Source organism: Fonsecaea nubica (assembly GCF_001646965.1).
Source record: "Fonsecaea nubica strain CBS 269.64 chromosome Unknown Scaff76, whole genome shotgun sequence".
NCBI lineage: Eukaryota > Fungi > Ascomycota > Eurotiomycetes > Chaetothyriales > Herpotrichiellaceae > Fonsecaea > Fonsecaea nubica.
In genome coordinates, this window is record NW_019173749.1 from 26,444 (window position 1) to 41,091 (window position 14,648).

At 53.1% G+C, this 14,648-nt stretch overlaps 7 protein-coding genes across 7 annotated transcripts; 6 read left to right on the plus strand and 1 right to left on the minus strand.

Moving 5' to 3' along the window:
* Window positions 1–1,045: 1,045 nt before the first annotated feature.
* Window positions 1,046–2,110, plus strand: AYO20_08894 (hypothetical protein; the record flags this gene model as incomplete). Its single annotated transcript, XM_022647167.1, has 1 exon — window positions 1,046–2,110. The coding sequence occupies one exon, from the start codon at window positions 1,046–1,048 to the stop codon at window positions 2,108–2,110; it is 1,065 nt and encodes a 354-aa protein (XP_022496825.1).
* Window positions 2,111–4,050: 1,940 nt separating this feature from the next.
* AYO20_08895 (hypothetical protein) lies at window positions 4,051–6,306 on the plus strand (the record flags this gene model as incomplete). Its single annotated transcript, XM_022647168.1, has 1 exon — window positions 4,051–6,306. One exon carries the CDS (start codon window positions 4,051–4,053, stop codon window positions 6,304–6,306), a length of 2,256 nt encoding a protein of 751 aa, XP_022496826.1.
* A 537-nt stretch (window positions 6,307–6,843) lies between these two features.
* Window positions 6,844–8,214, plus strand: AYO20_08896 (hypothetical protein; the record flags this gene model as incomplete). Its single annotated transcript, XM_022647169.1, has 1 exon — window positions 6,844–8,214. The coding sequence occupies one exon, from the start codon at window positions 6,844–6,846 to the stop codon at window positions 8,212–8,214; it is 1,371 nt and encodes a 456-aa protein (XP_022496827.1).
* A 198-nt stretch (window positions 8,215–8,412) lies between these two features.
* Window positions 8,413–9,105, plus strand: AYO20_08897 (hypothetical protein; the record flags this gene model as incomplete). Its single annotated transcript, XM_022647170.1, has 1 exon — window positions 8,413–9,105. The coding sequence occupies one exon, from the start codon at window positions 8,413–8,415 to the stop codon at window positions 9,103–9,105; it is 693 nt and encodes a 230-aa protein (XP_022496828.1).
* A 1,560-nt stretch (window positions 9,106–10,665) lies between these two features.
* AYO20_08898 (hypothetical protein) lies at window positions 10,666–11,224 on the plus strand (the record flags this gene model as incomplete). Its single annotated transcript, XM_022647171.1, has 2 exons — window positions 10,666–10,900; window positions 11,028–11,224. 2 exons carry the CDS (start codon window positions 10,666–10,668, stop codon window positions 11,222–11,224), a joined length of 432 nt encoding a protein of 143 aa, XP_022496829.1.
* A 437-nt stretch (window positions 11,225–11,661) lies between these two features.
* Window positions 11,662–12,436, minus strand: AYO20_08899 (hypothetical protein; the record flags this gene model as incomplete). Its single annotated transcript, XM_022647172.1, has 2 exons — window positions 11,662–11,930; window positions 12,064–12,436. 2 exons carry the CDS (start codon window positions 12,434–12,436, stop codon window positions 11,662–11,664), a joined length of 642 nt encoding a protein of 213 aa, XP_022496830.1.
* A 990-nt stretch (window positions 12,437–13,426) lies between these two features.
* AYO20_08900 (hypothetical protein) lies at window positions 13,427–14,218 on the plus strand (the record flags this gene model as incomplete). The annotated part of the gene is made up of 1 exon (XM_022647173.1): window positions 13,427–14,218. The coding sequence occupies one exon, from the start codon at window positions 13,427–13,429 to the stop codon at window positions 14,216–14,218; it is 792 nt and encodes a 263-aa protein (XP_022496831.1).
* Between the last annotated feature and the right edge of the window lie 430 nt (window positions 14,219–14,648).

Here is a 14,648-nt window from a genome sequence, read left to right on the forward strand (position 1 = left end):
GCCCTTGAGATTCTCGGCCTCGCCTGAGGGGGTGAGTGAGTTGAGTTTCGACTGTTGAGTTGTTGCGTGAGAATGACTTTCACCTTTCCGACTGTCCTGACTTGGCTTCCTGGCTTCCCTTGGGGGCTGCGCCTCGTCGTCGCCTTTGCCGTTCGCTCTTTGCCGAATTTGCCTCTTTTTGCCCTCTGCCCGCTTCTTCTGACTCCTCTTTACCGGTGTTGCTGCAAAGCTGTTCCTGATTGAGTTGTATCATGATACTAGGTTGCTTGATTTGTTTGTTCGCTTCTTCGCTCGCTTCAGTCAGAAGGACTCGTACTCACAGTCCTCCCCAGCGACCCATGTCCCCCCTTTCTCACCTTGTACTGTGTGAATCATCATCACATCCTCTCGTATCCCTCATCCCCCCCCCAAAGCCCCAAAAGCCTCAGGCCCGTGCTGCCCGTGCCAGTAGTCCCCTCCAAAAGTGGCTCCCATCCTTTCGTGTTGCTGCTGATGGAGAAGACCTGTATCCACAATTTTTCTTCTCACCCATGTCTCCATCCAACTGCATAACGCTTTGCTGCGCCTGACCGGCCAGGTCTCCCATCTTTAGCTTTACTCTGTTCAGCCTATCAGTTCCGTCAACGACTCTTTGTCCCTTCGTTGGATATAAGGTACGGCTCTCTCCTCCTTCTATCTCTTTGCCTTTTTCGTCATCCCCGCCCTCTTCACTCTACCACTCTTTCCCTCCACCACCACCATCACCACCTCTTCCCCTACCACTTCATCTCCGAACCACTCTCTGCTAAGGCGCGCACACTACTTCCCTTGTTGGGACCGCCCAGAGATACACTTCAATCTACACAATCATTCATCCAATTTACCCTAAATCGTCTTTTTCGTCGTCTCTTATATCATCTCGTCGCTTCTGCCTGGTCAGCCCTTCTCCTTCCCGTCAGTGTCGAATGTCTCTGTGAGAACAATCAAAAGAAATCCTGCATCTCCCTAAAAGGAAGAACCGATTTTGGTCATTTGGAAGAAAAGAAAAATCCGTCCCTAACTCATAATGCCGACGATATTACTACCCGCCTCAGCGGCCGCCTTTGCGCCGCGATCCACCTGCAATGTTGTGCTCAACACAAAGGTCGAACCCTGGTTGACGGCCACGCTCAAGCGCATCAACAAGATCAAGCGACCTCTCAACAGTGTGCCCCAACATACGCGGTGTCTGACCGAGACTCTGTCCTCACCTAATGCCATCTGGTCACTGTGCTCATTAATGGTGCCCAAGGCGCCCGAGTCGGAGTTGAAGAAGGATTCAAACCCTCTGGTGGAGGCTCTATTCAACTACCAACTTATCCACGTCGAGGCTTACGTCGTCCATGTCGACATGGTCTCCCAGAACGAGGTCGCCTTCAAGTTGACGACAGACACGATTGATTCGCTGGTCGAGTATCACAAGGAAGTCTTCTCCGTCGACACCAACGCCAACACATGGGAGTGGTCGGAGAAGGAACAACAGCTCAAGAAATTGCAGGAAGAGTTCGTGCAGGCGGCCAACAAGTTTGTTTACCGGACGAGCGCCCTCGCACTGGAAGGTATGGAGGAAGACGGTGCTGGTGAGCTGCTTTGTGGCCGAAGCGACGAAGTGCGCACCGCCATCATGGGCCTCTTTGTACCTCTTTTGCCTCCACCTCCGAGAATTATCGATGTCATCCGCCCGACTCCTCTGCTCCCAAGCTCGACTGGCACGGAACAATGGTGGCCATCACAACATCTGCACGCCATACAACCCGCTCCCGTTGAGGCATGGAAGATTGTCCCATCAAGCCCCAGTCCCGTCTCGTCTTGTGACTCACACCACAACATCTGGTCAAATGTGGGCGTGAATGAGATACAACTTCCATCGCCGACGCCTTCCTTCAGCCAGCCTTACTCCACAGCGGCATTCAACACGACTCAATACTATAGCGCACCCGCTTACAGCGCTCCGACAACAACAACATCGTTCGCGCCGCTTCCTCTCCCAAGTATGCTCACCCCGCAGCCCTGCAGTACCTCTGCGGGTTTGAGCACGTTCGGGTGGGATCGGTACCAAGAATACACGATGCCATATGCCACTGCCATGTGATCGATCTCGGAACCAGAACCTTCACTCCGTTCCGCCTGCACAACATCCTGCAACGCTGATGGCCGTTCACCAGCTATGCTCGTCGAAAACATCAACGGTTGGCTGACAAGGAGCGGCATGAGTCCGCGGGAACAAAGATCTTGAGCATTTGAGTTAAGGAGTTTTTTGATCGAACTTTTAGCGACACAAGGATACCACTCTGCATTTGACACTGGACTACACGGGACACGGAATAATATCGGGATAGGGTTGATCTTACAGCAAGCGTTGTGATTTTGTTTTTCCTACTAATCTCCTATGTCGAGTATTAGTTTGTGGGTTTAGGACTATACATCAGCGGCAGGCCTGGCTGGATGGAAGATAAGAGAGATATCCCTGGGTCGGATACAGTCCCGCATTTTCGCAAGATCGGAATGCCTCGCGGCAGGTATGCAAGGTTTGGGATACACGCTGGCATCTCTTTTGGCAATGCCGTGGTGGCACTCGAGGTGCTGCAATGACTGAAGCGAGTCTTCTACACTGCATACCTTCGAACACCCGTTCCTACTACATTCATGATGCACTGGTTGGCACTGAAAGGAGTAGGAACAGCGGCAGGGTGGTTAGGCGTCGTGTCTGGCATGTGACGACCGCTGCCTTACTGCGCGATATCTATCTGGAAGGTTCCGAGGATCTGGTTGCGGTTGTGTTTCGGTTCCACGTCTGTGGCGTGTGCCAACTTACCCATTACAAGTCTGTGATTTGAATGGGCGACCACAGCACGGTGTTTGGGGCCTCAGATACGATGGCGTGTGGTTTATAGGGTCATCTCCTATATCCTCGACCTGGTGTCGGGGAAGCTTTACTCCACTGGATGGAGAAGAATCGGATGCTGGAGCTTGAGGCTTGTGTCTCAATACATAAAGATAATCTAAAAATATGAACATCTTCTCTGCCTCTTCACCTGCGCATACCCTGATCCCCTCCTCTTGTGGGCCACTCTTGTCACAGTATCATGGCCTGACAATTACCCAGGTGCCAGTACAGATCTCAGCTTGCGTGCCCTATCGTGGTTGTGAGGAGATTGGATTTCGACGCGATCAGTACCGGCGAGCCGGTGTCAACAATAAGTGGCACAGTCTGACAAGAAATAGCAGCGAGGAGAGATTTACTATTGACTTAAAAGGCAACTACTATTAGGCATCATGGCACCCCTATCCTCATTAATCATATTAGCCATATTTTGATCTGGCGCCCGCCTCAATCGCTGATAAGAGGGCGTATACTTTCTGTCAGACTGTGCCATTTTTTTCTACCAAAGGCTCGCCGGTTTAGGATGTACATGTGCCTGTGACTTGAGTGACCAACGGTGGTGACGGGCCAGACTACCGGGCACTTGGGCTAGTGAGCCAAGCAGCCGCGCCCCGGGCTCGCCTAAAAGCGCCTCTGACGATTAACCAGCTGGGCCTCAAGGCCTAGAAGACCCTCATCTGCCGGATCCAGCCCAATTGAAGGCCGATCGTCTGCCCCTCCACTAGCACTGTTCCAGGTAATCCCTTGTCAAAAGTGTGCATCGTCATCGTGACCTTTAGCCCTCAGTGACGGGTGGCTACTACCATGAACCAGGGGGAACTCGACCGCACGTTGCTCAGTCATCATCAACACCTTCTGATATCAGCTGTGTCCCCATTTCCTTCAAACTGCTGTCCTCGGCTTGTGCCTCTGTGCATTGACTTCTCAAATGTCGAATCAGAGGTTGGATCCTTCAGCTTGCCGTCCTCTTCGGTAAGGACTGGCTCCTAGTGTCCTCCCTCTCTCAATCGCAGTGACGGCATATCGAGGGTGCCCCTCACCAACTGCGATGTCCACCACATAAACCGTGCCTTGTCTATACAGCTCCTTTACTCGCCAGCAGATCGAGCTCCCTGGACGCACGACCACTTCGAGAGATCTTCTTCACGATGGCGAGCCTCCACGATTCCCTCAAGGCTCTCGCTCCCTGCAAGTTCGCGGATATCCCGCAAACGCATGAAGAGCTGGATCCCTTCCTATCCGACCTCTTCTCCCGAACCCAGACGATAGTCGAGTCCATACCTATCCCTGAACCTGACCCCACTCACCGACATCGTTCACATACCACGGGTTCGATCACCGCCAACAATGCCTCTGAAATGTTCACCTCGTCTGCGCGGAGCCCGCCTCCGGCCCCAGAATATGCAGCCTTACAACATGAGTGGGGGAAGCCGATAAAGCTTGCGGCAAAAGAAAACCCATTGGGCATAGCTGTTTACAAATTGGCCAGCAAGGACGGGAAAGGCTCGTGGTTTGCTCGAAGGAGTGTGCATGAAGGTCTGGGCTTCAATCGCTTCAAGCGCGGGTTCGAGCGGGAGTTTCCTACTTCGCTCGCTGTCCAAGGAAAACCCGGCGAAGGGAATGTCAGAGGGATTGGCGCAGAAACCAAGGTCGAGGAGATCACGGTGCCCAATCGTGGAAAGATCGAGGTCTATCGCCTCAGTGCTCAATTCCCAGGACCTACCACTCCCCGTGATTTTGTCACTCTTCTGGTTACATCATCGAAGGCTATCAAACACCATGGGGACTCTCATAAAGCGCCAGATCTAGCCCCGCGGCACTACATGATCATTTCCAAACCATGCGACCACCCCGAAACGCAGCCTCTAAGTGGCTTCATCCGTGGCCAGTATGAATCGGTAGAGTTCATTCGCGAAGTCCCTAGGAAGCTCAAATCTACCATGTCATCAACAGATTTGGGTCACCTGAGCCACCATCGGGCACCTTCCCCGTCACTTGAGAAAGATGTTCTCAAAAACAACGCCGAGAAGCGCGCAATGGATGCTGACCAGCATCACCACGATGACAATAGGCATTTGAGAGTCGACACTCACGGCTCAGGGCTTAGGGAGATGTCTCCCGGAAGCAGGAAACGAAGTGTGACAGTTGATGCCCCTAGCAGCCCTATAAAGACCCCTGATCCTGCTGAACCTTTTGACCCCGAAGAGAACCCTGTCGAATGGATCATGGTTACTCGAAGCGATCCCGGGGGCAGTGTTCCACGATTCATGGTCGAGAGGGGCACACCTGCAAGTATCTGCGCAGACGCCCTGAAATTCCTGGATTGGGCGTGTCAAAGAGAGGACGATGAGGACGATAATGATAGGCCCGCGCAAAGACCTCCTGGCCAGCGGCGTGAAAGTTTTGCCAGCTGGGAAGCGAATGGGACTCTTGCCGGGATCAAGGAACACGAAGAGAGTCTTCAAACCATTGGACAATCACCGCCCGGTACACCCAAAGCCTCCGCTGTCAATGTCCCCGTGATCAATGACCGCGGTGCAATTGAATCTCCGCCGGATACCCCGGCGTCGCCTTCCAGTCTGCTGGATACCGTGGCGGGAACGATCAGTTCGTACACTCCGCAGGCAGTTCGCGAACATTTTCCTCAAATTGGCAACGGGGTCGATGGCCATCAAGAGATAACCAAGCAAGATATACAGCAAGGGGACGATCTCGATGGCGACGATGATGACGCTTCCACCATCTCAACCACCTCATTCGCCTCTGCCGACTCGCACCTGACGTACGAGGAGACTCCCTCGGTTTCTTCCAAATCCCTCTCCGAGCAAACCGAAAGCCAACTTCTGCAACAGCATGACAAGGAAATGGCCAAACTCTCGGAACGCAAGGCTGCGGTGGATGCCAAGTTCACAAAGCAACGTGAAAAGCTCTCGAGCCAAGCCTACAAGGACACCGAAAAAGAACAGCATGCTTTGAAGAAGGTGGAGGAGAGACATCAGCGTGAACTCAAGAAACATGAAGAAAAGTACCAGAAAGAAGTCGCCAAGCTGGAACAGAAGAGAAAGCGAGAGGCGAAGAAACTGGAGGAGAAGAAGCGCAAGCAGGCTGACAAGGACGAAAAGTCACGTTTAACAAGAGAGCGAGACGAGGCGAGAGCAGAGCTAGAACTCCTGAAGAAGGAGCAAGACATGCTCACCCGCCAGATTGGCGAACTGCAAAGAGAGAACACCACCCTGACAGCCCGAATAGGGAAACTCGAAGGAAGTGGAGTGTCACTTGACAGTCCGATGAGTGGCACTAATAGATTCAGAGCCATGACGCTGGGACACGAGTCTCGAGGTCGGAGTTCGAGCCTGATGAAGGGAAAGAAGGACAAGAGCGACACGAGTAGCCAACAATCATGATTGAGCATGGCGCATTCTTACCTTGAAGCCAAAGTTCACCAACTGTCAATGCGAGGGAGGCACAAAGGAATAATGGCCCTGGCTGACTCGACTCATTGGTCATTGTTTCTCTCGGGCGTCTGTCTCAGACGGTGGCGATGGGCTGTTAAGCATGTACTCTGTATATATGCAGCATGTTTTGCGTATGATATATCCCATACACTGGGTCTGATTTCCCTGCGCCCAGGTCTCTTAGATGCAGCCACGTGATACCTCTCGTTTCATGTTGTAAACTGGGGCCATTTCGCCCTCGAATTTACATGTTCACAAGGCGAAACCCATCGCTCATTTCTGGTGGCACAAAAGGACGTTGATCTTGCCCGCCACGATCTTGACCTTATCAGCTCGTCTGATGGCTTTCTCTAGGCACGGACATTCCCGCCGCTTGTGGCATCGCTTCCATACCACTTCTTCGACATTGTCAATAACGAAACTTCATTGAAGCTGAACAAACATATGGTTTGCTCGACGCAATCTGTGTTTGGGAATTCCAGCAACATGCATCTACCCCAGTCAAACCCTATGACACCGTATTGGCTCTCGAGCCCGTCCAATCTGTCAAAACACCGCACAACTGAGAACCTCCCGCAAGAGGCGGATGTCGTGGTGATTGGTTCAGGGTACGTCGGAGCTGCATGTGCCTACCACATTCTCGAAAAGGACGACGGCAAGAGACCCTCGGTCCTGATACTTGAGGCTCGAGACGTGTGCTCGGGAGCTACAGGACGCAATGGCGGACATCTCAAACCGGACGTCTATTTCAATGCGGCCCTCTACGAAAGGATGTACGGGCCGCAAGTTGCGCAGGAGCTGACGAGATTTGAGACGCAGCAAGTCATGGATGTCAAGAGATTGGTCGAGAAAGAGCAGATTGACTGTGATTTTCAACTCACGCGTGCCATCGACGTGTTTGTCGATCGTCGAGTTGCCGAACCCACGATCGCGGCGTATAAGGACATGAAAGCCAGAGGATACCGTTTCTCAGATGACCTCCACTTCATCGAGGATCCTGAGAAGGCGGAACAGGTTTCGGGAGTCAAGGGGGCGCTGGCTGCCTTTACTTTTACAGCGGGATCGGTCTGGCCTTATAAACTCGTCTGTCATCTCCTCCGTCGGTGCTTAGGGTGGGGAGCAAATATTCAAGCAAATACTCCCGTTACCGCGATCTCCGACTCACCCGACAGCGATGGACGGTGGGTGCTGACCACTCCTCGAGGAGAGATCAGAGCGCGCAAAGTCATTCTGGCCACGAATGCGTATCTGTCGGCCTTGCTGCCGGACTTTGACGATAAAATCACCCCTGCTAGAGGAGTCGCTTGCAGAATTGCCGTGCCGGAGCACGGAAAGATGGCTCCTCACCTGAACAACACGTATAGCATCAGATACGGACCCCAGGAGTACGATTATCTGATCAGCAGGACAGACGGTAGCATAGTCGTTGGAGGTGCCAAACAGGCCGTCCTCCTGAACGACTCGTATTGGCGCAACAACATCGATGATACGCAGTTGATACCCGGTGCTGAGCAATACTTTACTGGCTACATGCAGCGAATGTTTCATGGCTGGGAAGACTCCCAAGCACGTATCACGGATATCTGGACAGGCGTCATGGGCTACTCCTCCGACCTCATGCCCTGGGTCGGAGAAATACCTGGAAAACGCGGCATCTTTGCGAGCGCAGGCTTCACCGGCCATGGCATGCCGCGCATTCTCGGTTGTTCTGCAGCGGTTGCGTCTCTGGTGAGAGGAGACGTGAACCATGTGAGTCAGACAGGGTTGCCGGCTCCGTATTGGATCACCAAAGACAGATTGATGTCCAAAAAGAATATTGCTCGTGAGTATATGGCGGGCTCTCGACCCTCACTATAAGCGGGGGTTATATGGAGCTATACCTGAAATGGTTAGCGAAGTGGCCAGATGCTTTGGAAAGAGCAGTTTCAGCTAGGATCAGGCAATATCAGGCAGGCAGCAGACCATGCTTTGTGTCTATAAAAACGTCCAGCTCCTCCCATCTGAGATAGATCTGATTCTCCCCAGCCATAAACCTCTCTCCAATCTTTTTCAGCCATGGCAACCCCTCCAACACTGATCCATATTCAAGGCCACGCCACTATCACGACAACCGCCCAGCGAGCGGTGCTCAACCTAGCCGCTGCCGACTCCGGTTCAGAAAAGGATGAAGTCTCAAAAAACGTGGTGTCGGCTGTGAACGACATCCAAACTGATCTCGACCTGCTGTGCCCGCGACTCGAGACGGGAGAGATAAGGCCAGATGCCCCTGTGAGCTTCTACTCGATCGCCTCGCTCGCCATCTCTGCCGCGGACGAATTCAACAACAACGGTGCCCGCCTCAAGAGGAAACTCTACAGCGCCCACTCCGAAATCGCCATCCACTTCCGCGACCTTCCCAGCCTGGGACAGATGGTCGCCCGCCTCGCCGCCATGCCGCACGTCGAGCTCCGAGGCATCGACTGGCAACTGCTGGACGAGAGGAAAGCCGAACTCGACGAGCAAGCTCGCCTGATGGCCCTGCAGCATGCCATAACCCGGGCGCAGGCGTACGGACGCACCATCGGCAGAGAAAAAGTGGTTTGCGTCAAGATCCAGGACGTGGAGCAGTCGTGGCCCATGAAGCGGGTGATGCAGACTGCGAGGAGGGCCACGAGCTCGGCGACTTTTGAGGTCGGCGTGGGCATCGATTTTGAGCCCCAGCTCGTCGAGGTCACTGCGACGCTGTCGACCGAGTTTAATGCTGAATAGTCATTTTTTGGAGAGATAGTACTGGGTTGATTGGGATTGCATTCTGGTTAAGGACTGATATTGTGCCTTGAAAGCTGAAGGTCGCGACATCTTCAGAGAATGATCGCTGTAACGAGTACTGGTACTTGGAACTCACTCGTTCAGGAGTAGTGACAGGCCTGACATCCATAAAAATCAACGAATGATGATACATGCGACCCTGTCTCGATAAGACTGATGATGCATTTACAAGTACCAGAGGACAGCACTCTGAAGTCAACCGCGCTGTAGTAGGTCAAATAAACTATTGGTTCTTATTACTGCGACTAACACTGTCACACATTGCCCTGACAGTTAGCAGTTGTTCAGTGATTGGTTGGTTGATTGATTGGTTGCAAAGCGTTCAATTCAAGTCGAAATAAAATCGAGAGGGCGACTCGAAACGCGGCACCGAATTCGCCGAATCGGGTAATCTGCTCAGCATTGTAAAAAAAAAAAAGTACGTACGAGGAAAGTAAGGTGCAACCAATAAACCCAGTGGGTAGCCCCCTTCCTAATTCATAATTCTTCGTTACCACCGATAGATGAGAGAGCGAGCATGTCAGGGATTTGTTGTTCGTACTGGTATTACGAGATCATAGGAGGTCTAGTAGTTGCAAACAAACAAACAACGCCCTTGGTACCGAAAAAGCACTCTGGTCTTGGAGTCGCTTCTCTTGGACCATCAGTTGCGAGTGACTACTAAGTAGTTAATTAAAGCTACCAACTACCGTGGTCCAAATGCACTGCTCTGATGCTCCTGATGCTCCTGATGCTACTGATGCGGTTTTGCGCCTGATGATGCTGATGTGCATCAGACGCAGTATCAGAACACCATTAAACCCGCAACATTAAACAACTAGAGAGAGGTTTTAGAAGAAAGGAGTATCCTCCAAAGGAATCTTCATGTGGCAACACTCACTGAACACCGAGTTCGATGTTTCCCCTCAATCGGCAAACCCGTCAATAACCTCCCGAGTGAAGATACTACTGCGAGCCAGCCGTGACGGCATCCTGCATCAACCATCAGGCACCCTCAGGCAGCAGTTGTGAGCAGGCCGGGCAGACCGAATCGCCAAGCCACCTAGGCCGCTGTTGCCTGGCGCGGCGTCGCATTGCGCGCGTGGCCAAGGCCTCCAAACACGTCTGACTAGACCCAAGCAGGGAAAGAGCGAGTGGGGGGGGGGCGCGAAATCAACGCGGTTACACGTGCGTGAGGGCAAGTTTTCGTTGGTAATCCTTCTGAGAGATATGGTCAACGTCAGCCAGCCAGGCATTGGCAATGATGGCATTGGGGGAAATGCTAGTAGTATTATAATATGCTTTATATTTAGATGGGCTACCATTGCCTTGAAACTTTCTCCCTCAGGCTTGTTCAATACTATTTGTTCACAGTGCAACAACAACGATAACTTGACCTCACCTTCTGCTACATACAACCCTGATAGTATCCATCAATCTCTTTCCAAAGGCTTTCGAAGGCCAGCTTCCAGCTTCAATCCCCCAGGTTACTAGTAGAGCCATCTCTTTCTCCTCGTCAAAATGTCGTGCCACCACCTGTCCTACCCCGTCGCATTCAGCAAGGTCGACGCCGAGGTGGCCTTCCTCGTCGGGGCCTTTGGACACATGGGCCTGAAGGAGTTCATGCGCCCCGTCCCCGGTGTCGTCGGCCTGGGTGACACAAAACCCTGGCTGTGGGTTTCTGGCCTCGAGGACCGTCAGCCCATTCCTGATGATGCGAAGGTCTTGAGAAATCATTTGGCTCTGGAAGCGAAAGGTATGAACAACATCCATGCATCCAACATTTATCCCTGGCAGCCAGGGCTCTTTTAGTTAGCAATACTACCGCACAAGATCTGCTTCGTTCGAGGCTGACAGGGAATGAACGCTATGCGTCTCTCTAGATCGCGCCCAGGTCGACGCATTCCACGCTGCGGCTCTCAAGGCCGGCGGGACGGACAACGGAGCACCAGGTGTACGGCCTGAATACCACCCGCACAACTACTACGCCGCTTTTGTCATCAGTCCCGGCGGCCACAACATTGAATGTGTCATCTACAGCCCTCGCCCGGAGGAGGAGAGTGGTGCGGCGGCGAATTGACGGTCCCTGAGGCCTCCAATCGGGCCTACTAGGACTGGGACTGGGCCAAGGACAATGGGAGAGGATGTTTGGGAGTCGGATTTGCCCGGGCCCGCGCAGGGGTTGAGTCTGGAGTCTATCGGCGGGAGAGGATATGGGAGGGGGAAAGGCAACGCTCCTCGGATATGGGGTATGTACATACGATATTGATAGGTGATAGGGAAAGTGTGGGACAACCACTTAGCGGGAGGGTACTAGTACTCGTAGTCAATGGATGATTCGTACTGATTCCATTCTACCCAGATTGAACTATCTCCTACGTCCAGCCTGTCTGTCTGTACATGAAATACTAGTATGGAGATCTCTGCCCCGTCCAACCAGATTCGCGTTTCAACCAGTACATTCACTAGTGTTTGTTTCTACATCGTGATCAATTACCTCTCCCAAGTACTCAGTATTTACTGGAAAAAACTGCTCGTCGTCGCCCCGCTCTTCTTGCCCTCCTGGTACGTCGCGCTGAGCTGGTCGTACATCTTCTTGACCCGTTCGAGTTCGCCCTGAAGCTTCGTCCGCGCCTCGACGTCCTCGACCGACTCGATCAGCTCGGCGAGCGACTGCGCCGTGAAGAACTTGTTCTTGCGGTTGTAGAGTGGCTTCGCCGCCAGAATCTCCTCGGTGTCGCCGGGCGAGGGGACCTGGTAGACGGATTTGAGGATGTCGATGTCGTCTGACGAACAAAGTCAACTTTGAGTCGTGTGTTCAGCTGGCTGGCTGGCTAGCGAGCCAGACTCTCTCATTCGGGCAACGAACGGACGGGAAACAATAGCAATATTTGCCGCAACTGGCGTGAGGGAACTCACATGGAATGGCAAACAGATCCCGACTGTCCTCGTAGGTGAACATGTAGTAAAACTCGTTGAAGCCCGACCAGGTGATGCCGCTCAGGCACAGCGAGCACGGCTCGTGCGTCGCGAAGAAGACGCAGTCCTTTGTCTCGGGCCGCCCCTCGCGCGGCAGTTTGAAGAATTGCTGGATGCAGTTGATCTCGCCGTGCAGCAGCGGCGACTCGCGCTCGTTGTTGGTCGCCGCGATCACGGGCGCAAGCGTCGCCCGGTCGAGCACTGCCGCTCCGAATAGCTTCGAGCCCTGCGACACCTGCGCCGCCGTCAGTGGGATGATGGACTTTTCCGTCGTAGACAGGAGCGCCGTCGCTAGGTCTTGGGCTCGTGGCATTTCTTTCCTCTTTCTTTTTTTTTGGCACTGCAGGCAACAGTGATGGCTGGTATTGGCTGGTTACTCGGTAGTCTCTGGCAGTGTGTAATATTTGTGGATCTATAGCCAGCAGTGAGTAGTGTTGGGGTGAGAAGTGGGAAGCGGAGACGCGTTGGTTAGTATTTCCTCCCAATGTCCAAGTCGCCCCAGATGGAGATACGTGCTATCGGCGTACATTTATATCCTACCCCTTCAGAGCCAAGCTGCATTGTGTGTGCAAAAGGTTGTCGATCTGATAACAGTCAAAGAAACTTGTGAGCAGATCCAATCGCGCCAAAGTCAAAGAATTTTGCGGGCACGGAGACCGCCGACGCGCGCCATGGAATCGAAATTGGACTGTCAAAGTGGTCATTATTATCATTATTACTGTGTCTTTTTCTTCATTCCTCACTCCTTCTCCCCCCGGTGTGATATCTGCCGCGATGACTGTTGCGCCGTCCTTGGCCAGTCTTTTGGCGATGGCCTCACCAATGCCCAAAGCTGCCCCTGTCACCAGGGCCACCTTACCCTGGAACCGCGACATTATTCCAGATTTTCTTTCAGAATAGTCAGAAGTGTTCTATTGCTGTAAGTGTGCCACTCATTGCACTGACGACGGGACAGGTGCTGTCCCTTGTAGTCGAGGTAAAGACTTTGGAGGGTTGCATGCGAAGACGTCAACCCTCAGCGTCGATAACAAGCGACCGAAGCCCAATCGGGGTGACGACTCGCCAGTGGTCTGATGACACGGTAACTCGGTAACTGGGGAAAGACTCAATCCTGGTTTGTTTACAGGTTCAAAGAGTGGACGGATATATCCAATTCGGGGCTGAGTAGATAGATCAAGCGACTCAGCGGGCGAGTCAGCGGCTTGTCGGAGCCTCGTTGATGGTCCCCCCTCTTTGCAGAGGGGATTTCATCATTAAAAGAAAGGGACGACTACTCCTGGTTGTTTCTCCTGCAACACCCTCTATGGCAGCAGCATTGACCTCCAGGACTTTTGCGGTCACCGGCAGTGCGTCTGGGATCGGGGCCGCGACAGCTCGCCTCCTCGCACGTCGCGGTGCCGCGGCCATATACATTGGCGATGTCAATACCGCCGGCTTCGACCAGATGAAACCCGAATTGGCGGCTATCAACCCAGGCACAAAGGTGCACACCAGAACCGTCGACGTTTCGGTTCCTGAGCAAGTCGATGCCTGGTTTTCCGAGATTAAACAGGGAGGAACCGGCCTCCACGGATTGGCCAATGTTGCTGGGTTGGCTGGTCGCCAAGTATCAAACAAGCCGGGCTCCAAGCTGTTGGAAGAGACAGTCGAGCAGTGGCGCAAGGCTATGGGTGTCAACATCGACGGGGCCTTTTACTGCTCCCGCGCCGCCGTCAAGTTGATGCAGAGCATGCCCAAGGATTCCAACCCGGCCATCGTCAACGTCGCTTCCATGGCCGCGATTTTCCATTCCGGCAGCAACTTTGGATACGGCACCGCCAAAGCCGGCCTCGTCCATTTCACCACGAGTGCGGCCAAGGACCTCTACGACCTGGGCATCCGCGTCAACTGGTGCAGTTCCGGGACGACCAACACGCCGATCCTCGACCGTGCGTTTGAAGGGCAGAACAGAGACGAAACCATCAAGATGCTTCAGTCGCAGGGTCTCAAGGCCATGGAGCCGTCGAGCATTGCCCGGGTGATATTGTGGTTGCTGAGCGAGGACTCTCTCGACGTGAGTGGAGTGAATATTCCAGTGGGCCAGGGGATTCCTTGATCAGCCTTGGTAAGGAGAATCACCTTTAAAAAAAAGGGGGGGAGGACCAAGAAATATGTACACGTACGTCTATACAGAGAGTCCTTGACACAGAATCTTGTCCAGGGTCGTCTCTTCTGCTCCAACCAACCAACCAATCGATGGCGGCACTTTCATCCCGAGGGTTCTCACGCCTGGGAACTGCGAGATCTACTCCGTCCACACTGGGTTGATTGTCCTTTACGACCAAAAGATGCACACTGCAAAAGCAGACATGGAACCCCTGTAATCAATCCCTAGCTATTCGTGCTGGTGCTAAATTTACACAACACTCATGCACAAGTAATATGTAGGTGGTGAAGAAGGACCCCTTTCCCAGTTTGGCAGTGGCGCTACGAGGACATCGTCTACAGTAGGTAATCAATCATGGCAGAATATTTACCCTCCCTCC